General features: G+C 64.0%; 1 protein-coding gene across 1 annotated transcript; it reads right to left on the bottom strand.

Annotated features, from left to right (window-relative positions):
• Positions 1-48: 48 nt before the first annotated feature.
• On the bottom strand, positions 49-22,567 carry CHLRE_17g698903v5 (uncharacterized protein). The gene is made up of 35 exons (XM_043071877.1): positions 22,164-22,567; positions 21,602-21,708; positions 20,804-20,903; positions 20,551-20,602; positions 20,294-20,409; positions 19,978-20,070; positions 19,542-19,597; positions 19,000-19,157; positions 18,535-18,753; positions 17,906-18,103; positions 17,212-17,298; positions 16,685-16,810; positions 16,354-16,490; positions 16,062-16,191; positions 15,794-15,915; positions 15,356-15,561; positions 14,884-15,113; positions 14,511-14,615; positions 13,216-14,334; positions 12,437-13,005; positions 10,625-12,209; positions 8,573-10,458; positions 8,064-8,169; positions 7,605-7,777; positions 7,110-7,298; positions 6,127-6,853; positions 5,575-5,814; positions 5,158-5,393; positions 4,768-4,865; positions 4,315-4,448; positions 3,961-4,098; positions 3,568-3,666; positions 3,012-3,209; positions 2,519-2,721; positions 49-2,229 (listed from the first exon to the last, which is right to left on the bottom strand). Exons 1-35 carry the CDS (start codon positions 22,235-22,237, stop codon positions 1,785-1,787), a joined length of 10,461 nt encoding a protein of 3,486 aa, XP_042914336.1. The 5' UTR covers positions 22,238-22,567; the 3' UTR covers positions 49-1,784.
• Positions 22,568-22,643: the final 76 nt, after the last annotated feature.

The following is a 22,643-nucleotide window of genomic DNA, read 5'->3' as shown; positions in this document are numbered from 1 at the left end:
GCAGTTACCTGCTTCCACCAATCCCACAACCAGTGCAAGCATGAAATGTGTGTTGCAACATTACACAGGCTGGAAAGTTAAGGTCGACGGAGGCCCCGTCCACTGACCCCTTCAGCCGGCGTCGAGCAATAATCTGTGTGACCCCTCCGACAAACCCATAATGGCTGTTTGCAATAATCACCGTTCGCATCAGCGCTTAAAGCGGCGCTGCAAGGCACCTTGCGGCAAGGGAAGACGGTGCTTTCCCAGGCCCCAGCCTTACACTACTTGCATTGCAAACCCAATGATGTGTCATTGCCAAGTGCCCACTCATACAATGCGGCAGTGTGTTTCACAGTCATACATACCATCTGCCTCGTCTACCAATCCGACAGCGTAATTACAAGCGGCTTGCACTCAAATATGCAAACTTGTGCGTTTGCGTTTGAGAGCTGAGCCGCCGCCTTCCAACCAGATCCACATCACAGGCGGCAGGTATTGCTGTCTCCGAGCGAGAGTAAACTCCCCCTCGTGTGGTACCGATTGCGTCACCCCCAGTGCCCCCAGCTCTTCCCCATTTCGTTCCGTTCGCTGAAAAAAAGCGATGGCCATGCGCACACCGTGCTAAACAAAACACGGGCGGCACAGTGCTTGCCATACCTGCACCCCACACAAATCCACCAAAATACTGGCTAGGAACGTCAGAGCATGAATCAGGTTTTCCTTTGGCTGTGAAAGCCCTGAAAGAGGCATAAAAAGTCCCTTCCGCTGCAATCATCCAGTCCACACACAGCCTGCGCGAACAGGCTTGCCCCCCTTGCCAAAAGATTTATACGAGGTGCGTACGGCAATGCGTACGGAGGATCGTAACTTGGGCAGCGCACTCATTCAAGCACGCGGCCAACTGCAACCTACAGTCGGAAGGCTCGGAACCACGTCCGCCTTCTGCATGTGTTGTGTCATTTAGAGCTCACTACGGCACACTGGCGAGCTGCACGCCACACGTCAGCGCGTCATCAGCATGTACGTTTTTTTCCACAGGGCCTGCGCTGTGCCCAAAAGGTGAATCATACTAGATACATACGGCCGGATGTGTACGCACGGCATCGATAAAGACTGCCAGAGGGCCCCGTGGCACAGCCTCGAGCAACTGAGCCGTATTCCAGGCCACCTCAAATGAAATGCCCAACGCCAGCACGCAACCAGGCACAAATGACACGTCTCCGGCTTTCAAAACTGCGAACGCCAAAGCGTTAGTTGTCATCAAGCGAGACTGTAACGTAAAAGGGCTACGCCCGGCCGCGACCTATCCATCTCACGTCCCGTCTCACCCTCAAGTCCTGAGGTCCACATCGCAGTACAGGAGCAAGATCATCTCAAGAATGCCAGTGTGGGCCCAAGACCAGAAGTCAGGTATGTGATGCGCAGCTGCCTTCCTCGCGCAGCCCCAATACCGGTGTACAACTCTAGCACCCACGTCAATTGCCTTGTGTTCCCTGACCAAACCAAGCAATACCCGCAGCGCACCACTTCCTGTTTCAGATCGTCCGATTCAAACACGGGTGGCCGGTCCCGTAACCTCCTCTTCAATGCTATGATTCTCATCAATGCAATGCACGTGGCCGGAGTGGGTTCCCATACAAAGCAACATGTTTTGCCTACACCGTGCTTTCTGGCCGGCATACTTCAACGTTCAATGGGTTTTAGGTTTTCCAAGTCCGACACCAACCTGCGCCTGCTCGCAGCGCCCCTTCCCTCCTGCCGCCTGTGCCCCGCCTGCACCTCCACCGTGCCCCAGCACCCCACTAAACCCAGGCGCCCTTTCCGCTGCCGCCCCCAGGGCCCTTGCGCGGCGACGGCATCGGCGACACCTGGTTGCCCTTGAGCACCATGGCCGCAGACACGGCCGCACCGAACTTCCCACTCCCGCCGCCGCCGCCGCCTCCCGACGGCCCAAGCGGGCTGCGCGGCGGCGGCGTGCGGCTGCCGCCGCCACCCGCCCCGCCGCCGCCGCCTGGCAGTGGCGACGCTAAGTAGCCCTGGTTGCTCATGGTGCGGCCGCGGAAGGATCCGAACTGGGGCGGGCCCTGCTCTCCGCCGTTGTTGGTGCCCAGGTGGCTGGTGAAGCGCTGCATGGCCTCCGCGCCCCCGCTGGCCAGCTCCTCCGCCTGCGCCTCCGCCTGCGCCAGCTTGGCTGCCAGCACGGGGTCGTCGGCGATCAGGGTGGCCACTGAGGCGCGCCGGTTGCGCCTGTCAGTTCAAATGAAAGATGTCAGGATGAAGGGCGTCAAGGTCGGAGCAGCCATGGCGCGGCGGGGATATGCGGCGGGGACATGCGGCGGGGGGAGGGCACCGCATGTAGGGAGCCGTGCGAGGACCGCGGCACCGCGGCCGCCCCCCAACAGCCGCAGCCCGCAGGTCATATGGAGAGAGCCAGGAGGAGGGGCTTCCCCCGCTGCAAAGACACAGGGCACAGGTGGGACGACCGACCCGCACGCGCGTGGTACGACAATGCACACGCGCGCGCTTTTGTTCACACCTGTTGATGGCGGGCGAGGCGAGCAGCAGCCTGAACACCAGTCCCTCGATGTCCACCTCCGCCGGCAGCTGCGCAAGCATCTTTGCGATGCGCGTGGTCTCGCCCTTGTTGCGGCGCAGGAAGGGGCGCAGCATGAGCACCACGAAGCCGATGGCCAGCACCCAGCTCAGCACCATGGCCGCCACGTGCAGCTGGTCCACCAGCTGAGGGCGGGTGCGGGCGCGTGTTAAACAACGGGCGGGCGGGTGTGTGTGTGTGTGTATGTGTGTGTGTATATGTGTGTGTGTGTGTGTGTGTGTGTGTGTGTATGTGTGTGTGTGTGTGTGTGTGTGTGTGTTTGTTTGTGAGTGAGGGCGGGGGGTCGGTGAGGGTTCCAGGCATGACTAGTTACAGGCATGATTAGTAACAAGAAGAGGAAAGGGGAAGCGGCAGGCACAGGCTCCAGCAAAAGGCATCACACACACACGCACAGAGCAAGAGACGTGCCGCGCACCTTGTAGTAGCTGTCGACGTGCGTGACGGTGTCGCCGTGCAGCACTGACAGCGCAGCCTCCAGTGGCCCCTGCCCGATGCTCATGATGTACTGCAGGCGCGTGGAGTTGATGTTGGCCGCCTCCAGCGGCTCCGCCAGCAGCCCCTCCACGTCCTCCACCAGCCGGTCCACCATGTACGACAGCCCGTGCACCGTGGCCTGCGCATGCGAGGGTTTCGGGGGATTGCAAGGATTGGTACAGAGAAGTGTAGCGAAGTAGACAGCAGGCGTAGGGGTGCGGGGGGGGGGGAGAGAAAGAGGGGAGCGGGTCGACACGTTGCGTGTTAGGAGGGCGATTGCGTGCGAGTATGTGTGCGTGTTACGCCAGCATGCCCAGCGGGGAAACAGCATGTAGGGTCATCCAGGATCCAAGCAAATCCAGGGAATGCTTGGTATTTTTTGAACATGCCGAAGATTCCCGGCCGGCCTAACCCGCATGAGCAGGTATGGCTCGCAGGTATCCCAGGTGTTGAGGCGAAGCAAGCCCCGGAGCGCTTGGGGTGCTCCGCTGGCTCACCATGTACAACGAGTCGGTTGGGGCGGGGCAGGGGTCCACGTCGGACATGCCGAACAGGCTGCACTGCTTCTCGCGGTACAGCACCGTGGCCATGTTGCCCTGCGGTGCGTGTTTGTGTGTGGCAGGGAAAGCACAAGGAGCATGTGAGCTTGTGCGAGGAGTGCGTGCGGGGTGCACGAGCGCAGTCCTCGCTCGTCATCACTTGACCGTGCCAATACCCGAAGGGTTTGCTCCAAAACACGCAACGCGCCACCCCTCCCTGCCCCGCCTGGCAGCACCCCACCGCGCCGCCCGGTCTTGCTTTCTTTGGGAGTGGAGGTAACTACCCCCGCCACCATCCGCCCTCCTTCCCTTCCACCTGCCCCGCCCGCCCCGCCCCGCCCCGCTCCGCACCTTGATGAAGCTGACGCCCGTGTGCACGCGGTCGTAGCGGCGGTCCAGGCCCGCGGTGGTGGCGTTGCTGCCGTACAGCGTCACGTCCCACGCCAGTTTGAACTCGTACAGCTCCTCAGCCAACAGGCCGCGCATCACCTGAAAGCAAACGAGTCAAAGGACCAAAAGGTTTGAACAATGTAAAAGCTGCCAGGTGCGTTTTGCAGGCCAGACACTAGCAACGGCCCCTTCATACAGTTGAGGGCTCAATTCATCGCTGCTGCATGCCGCTACACGGTAACCAAACGCAACCTTAGGCAGCCTCGCGACCCATTTCTCCCCCTGCCGCCGCTGCCGCTGCCGCCGCCCACGCACCTCTCTCGCGGGCCCGGCTATCTCGCTGCAGGTCATGAAGGCGTACAGCACCAGGCGGTGTATGTGGATGAGCGAGGTGTCGATGACGGACAGCAGGTTGACGGGCGCCTGCACCTGGTTGAGGTAGTAGTAGCCTGTGCGGGGGGGTTGCAGGGATGTTTGGAAAAGCGGTACAGGATGCAATGAAGACTGCAGACGAAGTCGTTACCACATGGGGGGGCTTACATTCATGATTAGTTCAGGAAGTGGTGGAGGGGGGAGGGCACATCAGGGTGGTGATGGTGGTGGTGATGGTGGTGGTGGTGGTGGTGGTGGTGGTGGTGGTGGTGTTAGGTGGGTGGGTGTGAGGCTGTGTCTGTGAGTGCGGGTGTCGGCGAGTGCGAGTGGGGTGTTGGGCGGTTGGGAGATGGCCATTGCAAGCAAGGGTAGGCGAAGAAGCAGGGGCAGGCGCACCTGCGGCGTAGATGACGCAGATGGTGACGCCCCACGCCACAAAGGGGATGAGCAGCTTCAACGAGTCGCGGCTGTTCAGGACCAGCTTGCGCTTGTTCCTGCAGGAGGCGGGGTGCGAGGGCAGTCGCGAAAGAGCGCACACGTACATTTAGTCCCGCACACAAAGGACATTCAAGCCCCGCAACCGGCAGTTTACTTTCTCAGCCCGCAAGGCCTCGCCACGCCGAGTTCATTGGAGATTATGCGCACACACAACGGCATTCTAACCTTTGCAATTACGGGCTGCACAGGACAAACGAAGTGGCTTCATGGTCTCACACGCTCATGCCCGCGCCCAAAACCACCATGCCCCCGCCCACCGCCCCGACCTCACACAACCCTCAACCTCACCTGCGCCCGCTGCGGCCATTGGAGCTCTGGGCGCCCGATCCGTACAGCACATTGTCGCCCGTGCTGTTGCGTTTGAAGGCACCGATGACCGCCAACGCGCCCTTGAGGCCGCTGAGGCCGCGCCCGAAGGAGCCGGATGCCGCCAGCGACTCCTGTCGGATGTTGAGCTGCGCCTGCTGCTGCTGCTGCTGCGCCTGCTGCTGCTGTAACGCGTAGTCCTCATCGTCCGAGTCCTCCTGTAAGATGTACAAGAGCAAGATGTTTGTCCATGGGTATCCCAAAAGAACGCCGCTCGCTCGCTCGCAATACAGTACACAACCCGCCACCCTCTCCCCCAACCCCATCCTTATCGCCACCATCCAAACACAAAGCATCACAAAGCACCGCAAGCACAGCACGCCGCTACGGCCAACTCACGTCGCTGTCGCTGCCCTGACTAATCTGGATGGTGCGGCTGGCCAGCGCTCGGATCATGCCCACCGGCACCGCCATGAAGACGCTGTACACGCGGTAGCGCTGCTGCGTGACGCGGTGTTGCAGCCACCACATGTACGCCACAAGCAGCGTGGCCACGGCGCAGCCCTCCACCAGCATCAGCACCAGCTGCACGCGGTTGATGGCGTTGGAGTCCTCCACAGCCCGGTCCACCAGCGCCAGCTGTGTGTTGTGCGGGAGCGGGAGCGGGCAAGGAAGGAGGGCGGGGGAGGGGTGTGTGTGTCAGGAGGTGATGCGAAGAGGCACGGCAGGTTAGGGCGAGGCAACCGCAAAGCCCGGGTTGCTGGAAGCTGAGTCACAGACGTGCAGGGTGGGGCTGCAGGTGCAAGAGCCCCATACCCGACGCCGTCCCTGCACCACCACCACCACCACCACCACCACCACCACCACCACCACCACCACCACCACCACCACCACCACCACCACCACCACCACCACCACCACCACCACCACCACCACCAGCCAGACTCTCACCAGCGTATCTTCATAGCCGGAGTTGAGCTCCGTGGGACCAGACGCCATCACGAAACGCCACGCGTCGCTCCACCCCACACCCGCCCCCGGCAGCAGCGGCACCGTCCAGTTGGTGCCGTCCGGGAGTGTCATCACCGCGAACTCCAGAGGCGGGCCGTTGGAGGTCACGTTCTTCGCGTTGGCAACAGCGGTGATGTTAACGGTTCCATTGGCTGTGGCAGCCGAGGCAACGACGGCACCGGCAGCGGCTGCTACTTGGAGGCCGGCTGTCACCGCTGTCGCGTTCGAGGTCGCGGTGGTGCTGTTGCCGCTTGTGGTTACGCTAGCGTTTGCGATGGACTGCTGTAACAACCGCCTCCGGCCGTTGCTAGTTGCCGCCGCCACCGCCGCCGCCAGCTGCGTTCCATTCCCGCTGCCGGTCGAGTTGGTGCCGCTGACGCTGATGTTTGCGATGGCGTCCGCCGCCGAGGACATCAACAGCGACCCGTTGAGTGCCTGGTAGGCGCCGGCCAGGTGCCGGGCCGCGATGAAGTCTGTGTAGGGGTCGCCGTTGGAGGGCGCGGTGGCGTTGCGCAGCGGCGCCTGCAGCTCCGCCCAGGGCGCGCCGACCAGGGCCGCGGCCGCCAGCTCCAGGTGCAGGTGGTGAACCTCCAGGGAGCGCTCGCTGATGCGGGTGCCCAGCTCCCAGAGCGAGGTGGGCGTGAGCGCCACGGCGGGCGGCTCCACGCTGCGGGCAGGGCGAGAGGACATCATCGAGTGTGCGGGGCGTTGGGGGTGGTGGTGGTGGTGGTGGAGGGAGGACATGAGGCAGGGCGTTGAGGGATGATGCAGGAGTGTGCGTTTGTGTGTGTGTTTGTGCGTGTGTTTGTGTGTGTGTGTGTGTGTGTTTGTGTGGTTGGGAGTGGGTGAGAGCGTGATGCTGGCTAACGTAAGGCCCGCGCCCCCGCTCTTCACCCGGACCCACACTCATACACAATTCGCACCTGTAGAAGCTCATGACGTTGTGGATGGGGTAGTTCCATGTGTGCAGCAGGCTGGTGGGGTTGTAGGGCGTGGCGTCGGTGATGCGGCCGGCGCCGCTGCCCAGGTAAGACTGGGCGTGGTGTGTGGTGAACTCGTACAGGATGGAGCCCAGCTCGTCCACCGTGCTATTCAGCGACGCAGGCGTGTACCTGTGACAGGATGTGTATGCGTCAGCAGCCGCACACATGAGCGCCCCGTGAGCGCCTCAGCCCCTGGCCCGAGTACGGCACGACGTGGCAGTCCTTTCCCCCTGAGTGCGCGCCCCCCGCTCCGCCCACACGCCCACACGCCACCCCCACACGCCCACCCCACCACAATCCCGCCCCACCACAATCCCGCCTCTGCTTGCCCCACCCACCCGTCCCCCTCCTCCCACCCCACAATCCACCTTGCATGGATGGCCACCCTCGCTCCCTCGCTGCCTCTCCTCCCCCGCCCCTCTTCCCCGCTCTCACCACGAGGTGTTGGGGAACAGGCCGCGGTGGATGTTGTCCAGCCGCACCATCTCGATGAACAGCTCGTTGGCCTTGCGCAGCCCCACCGCCGTGTAGGTCATGCGATCCACGCTGCTGATCTGGGCCTTGAGCAGCAGCGTCAGCAGCACGAAGGAGATCAGGTTGGACACCACCTGCGGGCGGGGAGGTGGAGGGGATGCGGGGGGTTACATTTCATGATTCGCTAAGAAACTGGTAGACGGGGGTAGGGCACTGGGGGCAGGGGCAGGGGCAGGGGGGGTTGGATGGAGACGGGTAGGCTTGTCAGGACAGCAGCCCGGCAGAGGGCAGGGCGGGACGGGGCAGGCCCAGGAGGGCGGCTGGGCGGCTGTACTACCGGAACATGTGGACGGCTGGGGCAATGACGCTCCAACACCAACATGAGCCCGCCCGCCTGCAGACACACACACACGTGCGCACCTGCGCCACGTTCGCCAGCAGCGCCTGCCACCGGAAGTCGCGCGCCGCGCGCTGCACGCTGCTGCTGCCCAGCATGGCCGCCAGCTTCTTGAAGCGCTTGCCGCGGCTGCGAGGCCGGGCGGGGTGGGCGCGTGTGTGTGTTAAAGAGCACAAGGAAAACGTTGCGCAAAGACAGTGTATGCGATGCAGCAAAGCGACGGTTTACGGATGTTACCTGGAGTTACCGCGTGTGTGTGTGTGTGTGTGTGTGAGCGTGATGTTTTGCGGGGAGAGGACAGCAAGGAGGGTGTGCATCCTCCCCCCCGTCGGACATGGGAACGACTACTTCGCCTTTGCTACAGCATTGCGCCTCCCGTTTGGGGATTGAAGCATCGACAGCCCCATGTTGTTGAAGATGGTGAATACAACCACCCTGCCATACACTTCATCTACTAAACTACACCGACCCCGGGTTCGCTACTGCCCCGGCCCTTCACCCGGAGCCACAGAAACAGCTCCCAACAACTCACCGGTAGTCGGTGTGGTGCCCGGTGATGCCCACATCCTCCTCAATGCCGGACATGGCGCTGCCCTGGCTGCCCACCTCATCGGGGTCGTCGGGCGGCGGCGCAGGCCCGCCTCCGCCTCCGCCTCCGCCTCCGCCCCGGGCCCCCTCGCCCGCTCCCCTGCCCGGGCCCTCATACGCGCCACTCCCGCCGCCCTCGCCACCGCCGCTCCCGCCGCCGCCCGCCGCCGCCAGCGGCGGCACCGAGCTGAACACTGCGGAACGGAGCTCCGAAAACAGCAGGCCGCCGGGCCTGGGCGATGTCCGCGGCGTGAGCTTGTCGGGAGAGGCAACCTCGCTGGTGCCCAACGTGACCGCGTGCGGCAACAGCGATGCGGCGGAGGCAGCACGCCGTGTGGGCGAGCGAGTGCGGCCCAGCGCGCCGATGGCCAATGACCCCGGCCCGCCCTTTTCGGCACCGCCAGCCCCGCCCGCTGCCAGCTCTGGACTGGCTCGGCCCAGCGGCGAGGGTGAAAACGCGCGCTGCTGCTGCTGTTGCTGCTGCCGCGCCGCTGCCATGCTGGGCGTGTTCAGCAGCACCCTGCGCCCGGTGCTCTCGGCGCCCTGGCTCGACTCCACGCCCAGGCTGACCTTCCGGTCCAGCAGGGTGCTGCCCTTCCGGTCCGCCTTGTCCGGCAAGGCCGCCCCGCCTGCGGCGTTGCGCCGGGCCTTGGTTGTGGGCGAGGCTGAGTTCTTCCGGCTGCTGCTGCTGCTGCCGCCGGTGCTGTGCCGGCTCAGACCGACGCCGCCTGTGAGCGGCGAGCGGCCTCCGCCAGAGCTGGACTGTCGGTGAAGGCTGCGGCTGCCCCTGCCCTCGCTGCTGCTGCTGCCGCTGCTGCTGCTACGCTCCGGCCCCAAGCGCCGCCCATCCTCGCCCTCCTCGCCAGCCCGGGGCGACGCGCCGCCGCGCGGTGTGCCGCCCCCCTCGCTCGCCTCCTCGTCCCAGTCATCCTCCTCCTCCCCCTCGTCGTATTCCTCGCTGCCCTCGCCCTCCTCCGCCACAGGCTTGGGAGGACCGGCTGCAGCCACCGCCGCCGCAGCGGCAGCCACGGCGGCGGCGGCCTGCGCCGCCATCACCTCGTCGCTGTCTTTGGATCCGGAACCAGGCATCAGCGGACTTATCTGGATCTGGGCCCGAACGTCGCCGCCGGCATTACTGCCGTTGCCGCTGCCGCTATTCTGAGAGCCGTTGCCACCGGCCGAGTCCTCAAGCTTTGCACCCGTCTTTACGCCTTTGCCCTTCATGGTGCCTTTGCCCTCGTCGTCAGATCCGCTGCCGCCAAGCGTGGCCGGAACGCGCAGGTTGCGTGGCGACGTGGCCGCCGCCGCCGCCGCACCCGCGGCAGCAGCAGCGCCAAGGTCAGGGATGTGGTCTTGCGGCTGCGCCGCCAGTGCCCCCGCCGCTTGTGTGGCGTCAACCCCGATCGCCTCGCCCTTCTCGAGCTCCTCGGGGTCATTGAGCCAGGCGGGCGCGCCCTGCTGCTTGCCATCGCTTGCGGTTGGAGGCGGCAGCGACGGCACCGCTGTCGGTGCCTTTGGCACGCCCCCCGCCGGTTTCTGCAGGGCATCGCCGAGCGAAAGGACGCTGCTGCGGCGCTTGGAGGTGCCATGCCTCTGGCCGTGGTGGCCGTGGTGGTGGCCTTTGCGTGGCAGCACCGCCAGCAGAGCGCGCAGCAGGGACGCCTGGTCTGCGGGCTTCTCGGGCTCCCGCAGCCGCACAAAGACGTAGCTGCGGGAGGAGGCGGAGGTGGAGGAGTGGCTGCCGCCGCCCTCACGCACCACAGCCTGCACGTTGAGGCTCAGACGGCCGCCGTCGGCATGGGTGCCGTTCAGCTGGTGCAGGGGGCTCACCTGCGCAAAGTCGGGATGCAAACATTCAGGTTAAGTCATGCGTGATTGAAACTTGGCAGCCAGCAGGCCGGGTGGCAGGGCCGGGCCGATCCTACTATGTGTGTCAAGTGTCATACACTTGGTGCCTTCAGACCAAACCTCACAACCTCGAAACATCACAACGTACCTTGACCTGCTTGGCCCTACTCTTCAGCGCGCCCCTCACAGCCGGCAACTTGCTGGCCGCATCCCCGCGCGGGCTCAGCAGCTGCCCGCTGCTGCTGCGGAGGTCACCGGGGGAGCTTGTCTCTGCCGGTGACGCCACCACCGCAGCCATCTCAAACAGGTGTGCCGGTGTCACTGCGCCGCCACCACTGCCGCCGCCGGTTGTGCCCGCGCCGCCCGTGCCGGTGCCAGCGGCGGACTTCACAGGCATGGAGGCAGAGGGCGGCAGTGACACCAACCGACCAAGCTTGGTCTTGGTCAGGCCGGCAGTGGCCATACCGAATATCAAGCCAGCTGGGTGCAGCTGTGAATGCGCCACCGACACCACCTCACCCTGCCCATCCACCTCCAGCACGCCGCACAGCATCTCCGAGCGCCACAGGTTCAGACGCAGCTTCAGACCACCGCCACTGCTGCCATCACCCGTGCCTTTGGGATTGCCTTCGCTGACAGCCGTGGCAGCGGCGCCGTTGCCACCGCCATGGCCGGCACCAGGTGCCGCCGCCGCTGAGGCTGCTGCTGCTTCCGTCAGCTCCGTCAGCCCGGCCTCAATGAGCGCGGCGGCCTCCACCGACAGCTGCCCCTTGTCATGCATCTCACGGAAGGTCGGCGCATTGAGGAGGGATTTCTTCTTCTTCGACCGCGCGCTGCCACCGCCATTCCCGCCGGCCCGACCGCCACGAGTCGCCGCTGTGCCTGGTTTGGCTTGATGATGCTGAGGTCCAACCGCTAGCGCATAGCCGTTCTGGCCAGTGGCTACGACCGAGCCCTTGCCGCCGTTGGCTGCAGCAGCCAGCTGGTGCTTGCTGTCCAGCCGGTCGAGCTTTAGAAAGTCAGCCTTCGACCCCTTGCGGTCGAGAACGTCGGCCTTGTTGCCGCCGTCCTTTGCAACGAGCGACTCGGCATAGAAGTCGATCATGTGACCCGCTGGATCCACTTCGCTGACCTCATCACTGCCGCGCCCCGAAGGCCGGCCGCCGTTGCTGGCGCTGCCGCAAAGCAGCTCCGCCGGGGTCAGCACTGCACCCTTCCCAGCGACTGCACCAGTGTGCTGCTGCTGCTGCTCCCATGGCTGCGGCAGCGGCAAGCCTGGCGGCATGGCCGATGCGGTATCCTCGAAGCGTGTCTTGCTGATGTTGCCATTCATGGAGACAGACACAGACTTTAAGCCGCCACTGCTGCGGGCGTGGCTTTGCGAACGACGCCCCCCAAGGCCGGGGCTTTGCTCCTGAACGTAGCCAGCTGCCGTGTCCACCCAGTCGCGTTTGGTGGGCTCACCATCCTGCTCCTGCAGCTTCCTCGTCCCCAAGTCCTCCCAGCTGGGGCCAGCAGCCGCCGCCGCCACCTCCTCCGCCTCCCTCTCCTCCTCCTCCTCCGCCTCCTCCTCTTCTTCCTCATCATGGTCGCCCATGATAAGTGTGGAGGGCGGCACGAGGACGTCCACCTCCATGACCGCCGCCCGTGTCTGGCGCGCGATGAAGGCATCACGAAGCAGCCCCAGGTTGTCCAGCAGCCGGTCATCCATGGGTGGTGTCACGCCCACACGCCTGCGACAACAAGTGGGCAACGTGTCAGAAGCTCAGGATGTTTACGGATGGATTGACAGCAGCAGAAACCATGGGAGGCAAGGTTGGGTAAGGCATGCTTGCCAGTGCATGGAGGCAAAGCAAATGCGCACACATGTACACATATTGTTTTCCCACATCGTCCGCAACGTGATCCTGTCTCTCGCTCTTTCTCGTTTTTATTAGTTCCCAGAACTTGTGTGACGCACCAGCTAGCACCGTTGACGGTCATGGATGCCGCCGCCAGCTGGCACAACAGCTGCTGGGTGCTCAGCGGCGTGTCGCCCGTGATGACGGACAGGATGGACGAGCGCTTGCTGGGCGGCCGGCGCCCGCGTGGCTTGGTGGCGGCTGTGGTTGCGGGATTGCCGCCAGCCTTGGATTCCCCCTTGTCAGTGCGCTGCACATGACCAGTGCCGCTACCATTGCCGCCAGCTGCTGCTGCGCCTGTGGGTGCCGCGGCCGCTGCCGCTGCTCCACCGGGAGCGCCAGCTGCCCCCTGATCCCCCGCGCCTGTGGCAGCTGCATTCGTGGCCGCACTCGTGGGTGGCGTGGGTCGCAACGCTGCGATGATGTCGCTGACATTGCGCCCCACAAGTGTAGAGGGCTTGAAACCGAACAGCCCCTGGGAGCTGTTGCCGGCCTCCAACACGATGCCGGTTGCGGCGTCCACCACAATGCTCAGCCTCCGCTCCTGCAGCGCCGCGTTGATGTTGCTCTTGCGCACCATCACCACACGCATGGCGCTGCCGTCTGCGGCCTCGCCTCGCGCCGACACCTGCACGTGTTAAGCAGTTGCGCGGCATCAGTTGCGTTAGCGGCGCATTAAATGCATCAGGCCACAGGCAAACTCGATAACCGCCACATTGTCACCATGCACAATTCCACTTCAGCATCACAAGACACCACCCCTGCACACACACACGCACACACATATATATATATATATTATATATATTCCCAGCTTTCATTTGGCCGTCTCCCTCACCTGGACTCGGTATAAGTCCTGCACCTTGCTGCTGGACCCGAGAATGACCGTGGTGCCGCCCATGCAGCTGCCCTGCGGCGCGCCCTCAATCACCGGGTACTCCCCATTCGGGCCCGGCGCCCAGCCCGCCGCAGCCGCCTCCGCCGCTGCGGCGGCCTCCGCCGACACCAGTCCGCTCGCGCAGTGCACCAGCGACCGCCCCGTATCGCTGTGCCGATGTCCGAACCCCCGGTTCTGCACCGCGTTGTGCACCGCTGCCGCACTTGCAGACATGCCCGTCATGCTGTGGGACCCATGGGCCCCATGCTGCCCGTGCCCGTGCCCGTGGCCATGCCCATGCCCGTGGCCGTGGCCGTGCCCGTGGCTGTGCCCGTGGCCGTGCCCATGCCCGTGCGCGTCCCCGTGCCCGTGCCCGTGCCCGTGGCCGTGGCCGTGCCCGTGGCCGCCTCCAGCGGCCCCGGCGCCTCCGGCGCCGACGTCGGCGCCGCCACCAGCACCTCCACTCCCCGGCTCGGCGGCGCTGGCGGCGTGGTCCCCGATCATGGGCGCGCCGATGTTGGCCATGGAGGAGTCCGCCTGGCGGAACCAGTTGCCGGCGCCGGCGCTGCCCGCGTGCGCGTGCAGGTTGTTCCAGGGCGGCGGCATGAGGTCCGCGATGCTCTGCTGCACCAGGCCCTCCGGCGTGGCGCCCAGCGCCTCCGCCAGCTCCGAGGTAATGAAGCCGATGCGGCCGCGCCCGTCCACCAGCACCAGGCTAACCGGGGGTTGGGTCCGCGTCAGCGTTGCGCACACGAGCGACTCCGAGCCGACGCCGACGTGGCGCAGGCGGATGGTCACACGCACCGGCGGCGCGTACTTGTGGCGCAGGACTACGACCGTGTTGTCGGTGGCGGCGGCCGCCGCCGCCTCTGCGGCGGTGATGGCGGCGGCGGTGTGCGCCGCGGCGTCGTGCGAGGTGAGGGGGGCGTGCGCGTGCGCGGCGGCGTTGGGGCTGCCGCCGGTGCCGGGGCCGGCGTGGGCCTTGGTGACGGCGGAGGAGAAGGACTCGATGGTGTCGCGAATGGTGTTGGCTGAGTGGGAGTCGGCAGCCAGGTCAGCCAGGTGCTGAGCGATGCAGTCCTGTGGTGGTGGTGGTGGTGATGATGATGCAGGGGTGGAGGTCCAGGCATGGCCAGTTAGGCAATTCAAGTGATGGGACAGCCACCTCGGCCCCACGATACGCAACCCCGCCCTCAGCCCCGCCGCATCCTCCGCCCAGGCCGCTCCCGATCTCCAGTCTCCCCGCCACCACTCACGTCCAGCTCTTTGGCGAACCAGTCCACAAAGGCCCGGTCCACCGCCGCCACGGTGCCGCCTGGCAGCAGGTACACGTTGGCCTCGTTGCGCTCCGTGGCCACCGGCTGGCAGGCGGGCGGGAGGAGCGGGCGGGAGGAGGGCGAGGGGGAACAGGAGGAAGAGGAGGGGTCCACACGGTAGGTAAGTGGGGCGCGCGGCAGTGTCACGAGGCGTGCAGTAATGGTTGGTGCCAAACGGCCAACGAATAAACTGCCAAAGATGCAGCGACAGGTGCACTGTATGCTGCAGGCAGTGCTTCTCAAACCAAATCCATCCACGCATCTACCCTTTCCCACCCACTCATTCCCACCCTCTCCCACTCCCACCCCTCACCTCCAGTACGCCCATGAACGTGGAGCTGTCCGCGGCGCCCGACACCTTGGTCACCCCCAGCCGCACGGGGATGACGTAGCGGTCGCGGTGCAGCGCCGGCAGCGCGACGACGGTGTTCAGGAGGGTCTCGCGGCCGGTGTGCACGTACTGCCGCACGTACTTGTTGTGGCGCTGGCTGAAGGGAGGCGGCATGATCACGTTGACGTTCTTGCCGTCCAGCTCGCCCTTGCCTGCATGATTTGGATTGTGTCCGGGTTCCGCGAGGGCGTCGTGGTTAGTGGAGCAGAGGCCGATGCAATTGGAGAGGCAGTGACAGCATGTGGGTGGGCCCAGGTAGACCCCTACCGGTCTCAGTACTCAGCAGCCGGACCAGCTCCCCCCAGGGCGCCCAGTCAGCGCAGCCTTCGCCCACAGGCCACAGCCCATCCCGCCCGGCGGCACAGCCCGCACGCCCCCGCCGCACCCCTCTCACCGTAGCCCAGCAGCGAGCAGGCGTTCTTGTTGGCCATCTGGATGATGCCGTTGGCGTTGATGATGAACACGGCGTTGACGCGCTCGTCCACTCGGTGCAGAAGCCGGTTCTCCACGCCCGCCTCGCCCTGCGCGCCGCCGCTGGCAGCCATCTCCGCGCCCGCCGCCTCGTCGGCCTCCTGCATCTCCGTCAGCCGCTCCGCAATGCTGCAGAGGCAAGGCGAGGTGGATGCCGGAAGGTACAGGTTTGGGGCAACGGATGGGATGCGACAAACAATGCATGCCCGCAAGCGCTACGTCTTTCCAGGCGAACAAGGGAGCGCATGCCGGCTCTTGACCGGGGCCCTGTTGCGAGGACCTACAGCCCCCAGTCTCATTTCACCACCGCAGCAGCAGCAGCAGCATACGGTATGCACGGCCCCTGGTACGGCACACTCACGCGAAGAACTTGGCGGCCTTCCATGGGTCGTTGACCACGTTCTCCAGGAAGCGCGCGTAGGTGCGGGCCAGCTTGGCGTTGGTCGGGTAGCGGCCCAGAACCATCTTGTACGCAGCCTCCGCCTGTTGTGGTGCGCAGCGGAAGAAAGCGTATGCGGGCAACCGTTCAGTGGTATTCGGAAACATCTTGAGATGAACGAAAGGCGCGCGTGTATATTGCTCCTTGAAGTGCCCCCAGACTGTAGGCGCATGTGGACACACTGGCGCACCTTGAGCACGGTGCGCTCGATCTCGTTGAGCGCGGCCGCCAGCGCCGTGAACTTGACGTTGTTGTGCAGCAGCGCCTGCCAGAAGGTGCGCGTGGCGATCAGCGCGTCCTTGTGCGCGCGGATCACCAGGCTGCAGGGGGGGGCGTCACAGGGCGGGCGGGAGTACGGCAGGTGGGGGGCTGTCAGGCGTGAGAAGTGGAGCAGGCGGAGGATCGGGCGGCGGGGAAGGCATTGCGGAGGTCAGGCAGGCGCCAATCCTGGAGCCCCAGAGCTGCCTGTTTGCCAGCCTCACCGGTGATTCTTCTGGTACTCCACGTACGACACAAGGTCCACGCCGCTCTCGCCGCCGCCGCGCGCGCTGCTCATGCGCTGCAGCTGCTCCTGCTCGCGCGCGAAGATGGCGAAGCGCTGCATCCAGTCCGGCGAGGCCTGCGCGCAGCGTTTGGGAGTGGCGTGGCGTGGAAGGGTTAAGGCGTTGTGCCAGAACATACCGTATTGAGGATATGACAGGGCGTGTACAACAGTATCAAGGTATTTGGGCGGGTGCCAACCCACTTCATTTCGCTCACCGGACACATGACTACGTGCATAACCAACACACGCACCCGGCACCGGGCACGCACCTGCTTGGCAGCCGCCATTTGGCTGTAGCCAGTCTGGCTGTTGTCCAACACGTCGATGAGGTAGTTGGAGTACAGGATGAGCATGTAGCAGCGGCCCGGAAACAGCTGCAGTCCCGCCTTGATCACCTACGTGCGTGCGTGTGTCCGTTTGCGTCCGTGGCGGTGCGTGGTCAGCAATGCTCCGTCGACTGCAGATGTGCGCTAGGCGGCCCCAGTCCGTGTCATCCCACGCCCTTTGCACCCGAGCCCCGCACCCCTAAGCTTGTTGATGCTTTCGCAAACTAGCATTGACGGCAGCAGCAGCAGCAGCAGCAGCAGCAGCAGCAGCAGCAGCAGCAGCAGCAGCAGCAGCAGCAGCAGCAGCAGCAGCAGCAGCAGCAGCAGCAGCAGCAGCAGCAGCAGCAGCAGCAGCAGCAGCAGCAGCAGCAGCAGCAGCAGCAGCAGCAGCAGCAGCAGCAGCAGCAGCAGCAGCAGCAGCAGCAGCAGCAGCAGCAGCAGCAGCAGCTGCGGCTTCTTCCGGCACTCACGATTTCTCCCTCCTTGACCGCCACGCGGTCCAGCACCTCGTAGTGCTGGTCCACCCACTTGCGGCACACACGGCTCACGATCTCAACCTGCACAAGCGGTAACAAAACAAGCATACTTAAGCATAGCCAAGTTGAGCCTCAAATGTAAGCATTTTTAAGCAACAAATGCGGCTGGTTCAAGCACTGGAAACAGGCCCTGTTGTGCTGGCCTGGACTGGCCGCCTGAACCCACCGACCACCGCCGTGGCGACCACCGGCCCCATTCCCACCCCACCCACCCCCCTACTACCGTTCCTGGCTCTGCCTTCACTTCTCAAGTAATCATGTTTGTAACTCCCCCCTCCCAGTTTACCCCCCCCCCACACACACACACTCCTCTATCACCCGTAGGTGAGCTCGACTACGACCAGCGGGCGGGAATCAGGGCATTAGGCGTGCTGGGTCAACGTTGTAGCGCGCCCAGGGCGCGGCGCATACAATGCATATGGGTGCCACTCGGGGTCAGGTCGTTCGTCGATCGCCCGAGGGGGGGTTCCAGGCTTTTTGCGGGTAAGTATGACTACCGGGGTCGACGCGGCTACAAGACGCTCGGTATCGGTAGGTATCCGTAAGTAACTCCGTCGCGCCGTCTGGGCGGGCTTCGTTTTGTTGTTTTCTTTTCAACACACACACCCACACCCATACCCGCACCCACCTCGCGCGGGTCGCCGAACTTGTAGATGCGGCGCGCCTTCTCGCCCGCCGGCGCGTTGCGGAAGCGGCGCAGCACGTAGGCGCTCCAGGCGTTGAGGCGGCAGTAGCTGACGCCGGCGCCCGCCAGGAACACGGGCCCCATCAGCGCCCACAGCAGCCGCGTGGTGAGGCTGTAGTGCTCCTGGGCCTTGTCCTCGTCCTGTGGGGGTGCGCGCAGGCGGCCGGTTCATGGGTTGGGGCCGGGCTGCACTGGAGGTTTCGGAGCCTGTGTGTGTGTGTGGCGCTGTGTGGCCCGCCACGCCGCGTGGTGACGTGGTGCGTCCACCCAACCAGCCGGACCGCGCAGACAGGGCCCGCAGGGCCACCCCAGAGGCCAGAGTCCCACGGCTCCTCCGGGATCACGCAGTTGACCCGCCCGCACCCGCGTCACTGCCCCTTACCATAGCGCCTGGCTACAGTTTCATTTTCTTGATTTTTTTATGTATGCACCCCACCCCATCCCGCCCCCCTTCATCCGTGCCAGTCCACCAGCACGCTCCCACCAGCACCCAACCACCAGCACCCAACCACCAGCACCCAACCACCCACCCACTCACGCATCCACGCTCCCACCACCGCACCCGCACCCACCTCGGGTGGGAACACCAGCACCACGGCCAGCACGGCACTGAGCAGGATGGTTGCGTACAGCCCCACACGCACGTGGTTGACCCACGCCACCAGGTGCGGGCTCCAGCGCAGGTACAGCCACGACAGACCCGCCGACAGCATGAGCGACATCACCAGCCGCACTTTCTGCCAGCCGATGCCGTACGACACAAACGTGAGCGCAAACTTGATGGCGAACGCCTGCAGGCACGGTTGCGTTTGCGGGTGCGGGGGCAACGTGGCGGTGTAGTTGCATGCTTGGCTATGCAGTGTGGAGAAGCATTACGGTGACGTGTGCTGGTGACAGACGTCCGCGCGCCTGTTCAGTACTTGCTCGTGCATATGCACACACACGCAGACGTGTCTTGTTCACACACACGCGCACACGCGCACACGCGCACACGCGCACACGCGCACACGCGCACACGCGCACACACACGCACGCACCTGCATCTCCACCTCCGCATTGGAGACGGACAGCAGGCCGCGCTGCAGCGGGCTCAGCTCAAAGTCGGCGCCCAGGTTCAGGAGCGCGCAGACGCAGAAAATGAGCAGGCTGCAGCCGGCGATGATCATGTGCAACAGGTGCGGGAACGAGGAGCACACTGCGGGAGGGGACCCAGGGCCGGGGGGCGTTGGACCATTGGTGTGTATGTGTGTGTGTGTGTGTGTGTGTGTGTGTGTGTGTGTGCGCGCGCGCGCGTGTGTGTTAAAGAGCACAAGGAAAACGTTGCGCAAAGACAGTGTATGCGATGCAGCAAAGCGACGGTTTACGCGCGCGTGTGTGTGTGTGTGTGTGTGTGTGTGTAAAAACAACAAAACGAAGCGTGTGTGTGCGTCAGCAGTGCCCGTTGGGGTAACCACAGAACTAGCATGGGATGAAGCCCTGTCCGCTCAGCTGAGCAGCCCTGGCTCATGCCCACACAATGGCGCTGCACATTGCGGCACGACACAGCACAGCCCTGTGCTCGGCGGTACTTGGCACTCACCGACGTCGGGGTAAGCGGCCATGTAGTTGGCCATGCCAGCTGGGTACCCAATGAACCTGGCGGCACACAGCACACAGCAGCGGCAGTGGCAGCGGCCATGGCAGGGGTGTTATGACGTGCAACGGAGTAATGACGTGACACTGCGCCCCTCCTTTACCCTTGCCTCCCTTTCAGCACTCTCCGCTAGCACCTCTTCCGTTGCGTGCCGAGTTCCCGCCCCCACCCCCAGCTCGCGCCCCCAGCTCTTCCAGGATTTCCTCCCATAATCACCAGGACCAAGTCGTTAGTTTAGGAATCAGTGCCACCCATCCCTTCCCCACCCCGATTGGCTCGGCTCACTCCGCCTGCAAAGGCGCGGGCCTGCGCGCACGCACACACACAAACACACACGCACACAGGCACGCACACGCACGCACACGCACACATGCACACTCACCGGCAGTTGAAGGGCACCTGGAACAGCGTGAGGGTGAACACGTCCAGCACCTGGAAGAACAGGTTGGCGTACACCCGCAGCACCTTGATGGGCCTGTGGGTGGGTGGGTGTGTGGCGGGGGGTGGGGCGGGGGGCGGAGTTGAGGGGGAGCGTGTGTGTGGCGTCGGGCGGGTGTACGGGAGGCAGGTGGTTGCGAGCGCGTGCTAGGCAGGCGGCGCCACAGGTCAGGATGTGCGAGAAAGGGAGGGCCGCTAACCAGGCAGCTCCTCTCTCGTATACGGGCACACGGGCACACAGGCACAGCCCCTGGACGCACCAGACGGACGGGAAGCTCCGGCTCTTGAAGCACCAGGCCACCCACAAGCTCAGCCCCACCATCAGCACCAGACCGCCAACCATCACATAGAACATGGCGATGAAGAAGTGGTAGCCCTGCAAGTAGGTCCCAAGCATGCTCATGTATATTGGAGGATTGTTGCCACGGAGTTCATGCCGGCTATAGGCCCCGAGCCCGCACTGCCCCTCTACAGCACCCACTCAGCCCTCGGCTCCTGACGCGCTGCCACCACCCACCAGCGGCGCAATAACTTTGTCGATATTTACAACCGACGCAATCTTCCACAGCCTGCGGTAGGCAGTCATGGCACGGAGACATGCAGGAGTGGGCGCTCGAGAATGCGGTCAGGGCCGCACCATTTGCATTCGCCTGCCGCCAATGGCCCATACAAGGCATTCCCGCCTTTCCTTGCCAGGTCACGACCTGCCATCCAAACCCAAGTTGAAGACACAACGCCGTTTGGCCTGCAGGCCAGGCCTGCCCACTCACAGGCTCTTTTCGTTGAACACCCATGGCTCGGTGTCCGCGAACGTGAGCGTGAACAGCTGCAGGTAGTCCAAAACAAGCTTCAGAACCAGCGCGCGCCAGCCTGTGAAGGAGTGTGACAACGGCACGCTCGGTTTAGAATATGATGTTTTGTTAGATGCGTGTGGGTGAGCTATGGTGTTGACGCCGGCTTTGAACCCCTCGCAGCTGAGCCCAGCCGCCCGGGTGGTCGAACGCCGCGCCGACGGCCGACACTGCGCTTAACCCCGCTACTCCTCCCCATGAAAACCCCTGGAAACGCCGGCGTCAATCCTTTGGCTACACGCCCACAAGCATCAGTGGAAACCGGCTATTGAGTCCGCCACTGTAGGTGCAGGGCCGCTCAGGCCGCGCCTGGGGCCAGCCTCGGCTGCCCCTGCAAATCAGGCCCCTCGAAACGCTTGGCCTCCAGAGCTGCCCGAGCTGGATGTCTGTGCTGCTCCCTGGCCCAAGGCTCGCTGAGTGAGCTCGCAATTGCAATGTCCTGATTTGTCGGTTTGGTGCTGAGATCAGGTGCCGGAACACATGCTAGTGTTGCAGGCGCTGGCGTGGAGGGATCAGCTAGCAGACGCCCTTTGTGTCAGGGGCTGCGCCGGTGTGCCGGTCTCCTTAGCCCTGCGTAGCTCCCGAAGCATCTGATTGCATTACAGCTTTCGCTGCTGTTCTGCAGGGCCCGTGCTGCTGCTGGTCGCCGCGCCGCAAGGGGCTGCACGGGGCTAGGCGCGGCGCCCAAGCGCCCCTTCACCACCCGCTCCACTTCACCTGTGTTGTACTTCTCCTTCGTGACTGTGTACAACACGCCGAAGACGCCCGCCTGAATGGCCGAACTGTTGTCGAGGATGTCAGCGCCGCTGGCCTCAGCTTCCAACCTGTAGGTGGGGTGGCCGGCAGCAGGGAGTCGGCCAGCCGCGGTACCACTGGACGCGAGCAGTGGTTGTCGGGCCAGAGCCAGAACGAGTACCGGGTCGTGCCTACGTGGCTGTAACTCTGAGGCATGACTATGTACACGACGTCACGACGGGCGCTGAGCTCCACCGCGCAAACGGCAACCATGTGTTCCCCAGTTCTGCTCCAAGAGCCTCCTTTGTTTTCTGGCGTCCTCCACACAGCCATACATGCTACTCTCTTTGAATAGGCACACAGCCATGCGTGCGCTCACCTCCCCGCAGGGCACAGCCCCTGTAAAGGTCCCCCAGCCCGGCGCCAAGGCACCGCAAGCGGTGCACATAATTCTATGACTAGACTAGTCTCTGCGACTCAGCGCATCTGAAGCGCTTACTGGATCCGTCCCAACATGCCCATGAGAGCGCTTCGCCACGCTCACTTGTCAAGGAAAGCCGAGGAGGCGCTGCCGACGCTCGACGAGCTCTTCTGCGAGCGACTGATACTGGCCGGCATCCCTCCTCCTCCTCAAACCCGGCGCGAATTCCTCCACCCGCAGCTACCAGGGCTTCATCTCAATGCGGTTCTATAATAGAGCAGAACCATAGTCCTGTCAATCTTGAACTGTGCTCACAGGCCAAATTCGTTTACACCTCTACTAGGAATTAGTCTTGTATGCACTGGTGGTCTATTATGTGATGTGCGCATACCATAACATACACGACTAGTTATGACAACGTTTGGTGAAAGTGCCGACTCCTAAGTCTGAGCCAGGCGAGTCCCACCTCGTAGACTGCACAAATTCCGCCCATTGTTGCTCAAGGGCCAGGGCATCGCATCGTGATCGGATTCAGGCTTAAGATGTTATTTAGGCTTTTTATGATAATGCCAGTGCTTAGGCGCCGACATCTCGATGTTGACC

Source organism: Chlamydomonas reinhardtii, chromosome 17, assembly GCF_000002595.2.
Source record: "Chlamydomonas reinhardtii strain CC-503 cw92 mt+ chromosome 17, whole genome shotgun sequence".
Taxonomy (NCBI): domain Eukaryota; kingdom Viridiplantae; phylum Chlorophyta; class Chlorophyceae; order Chlamydomonadales; family Chlamydomonadaceae; genus Chlamydomonas; species Chlamydomonas reinhardtii.
The sequence above is the reverse complement of the archived record's forward strand: the minus strand, read 5'-3'. Positions and strand labels throughout refer to the sequence as shown.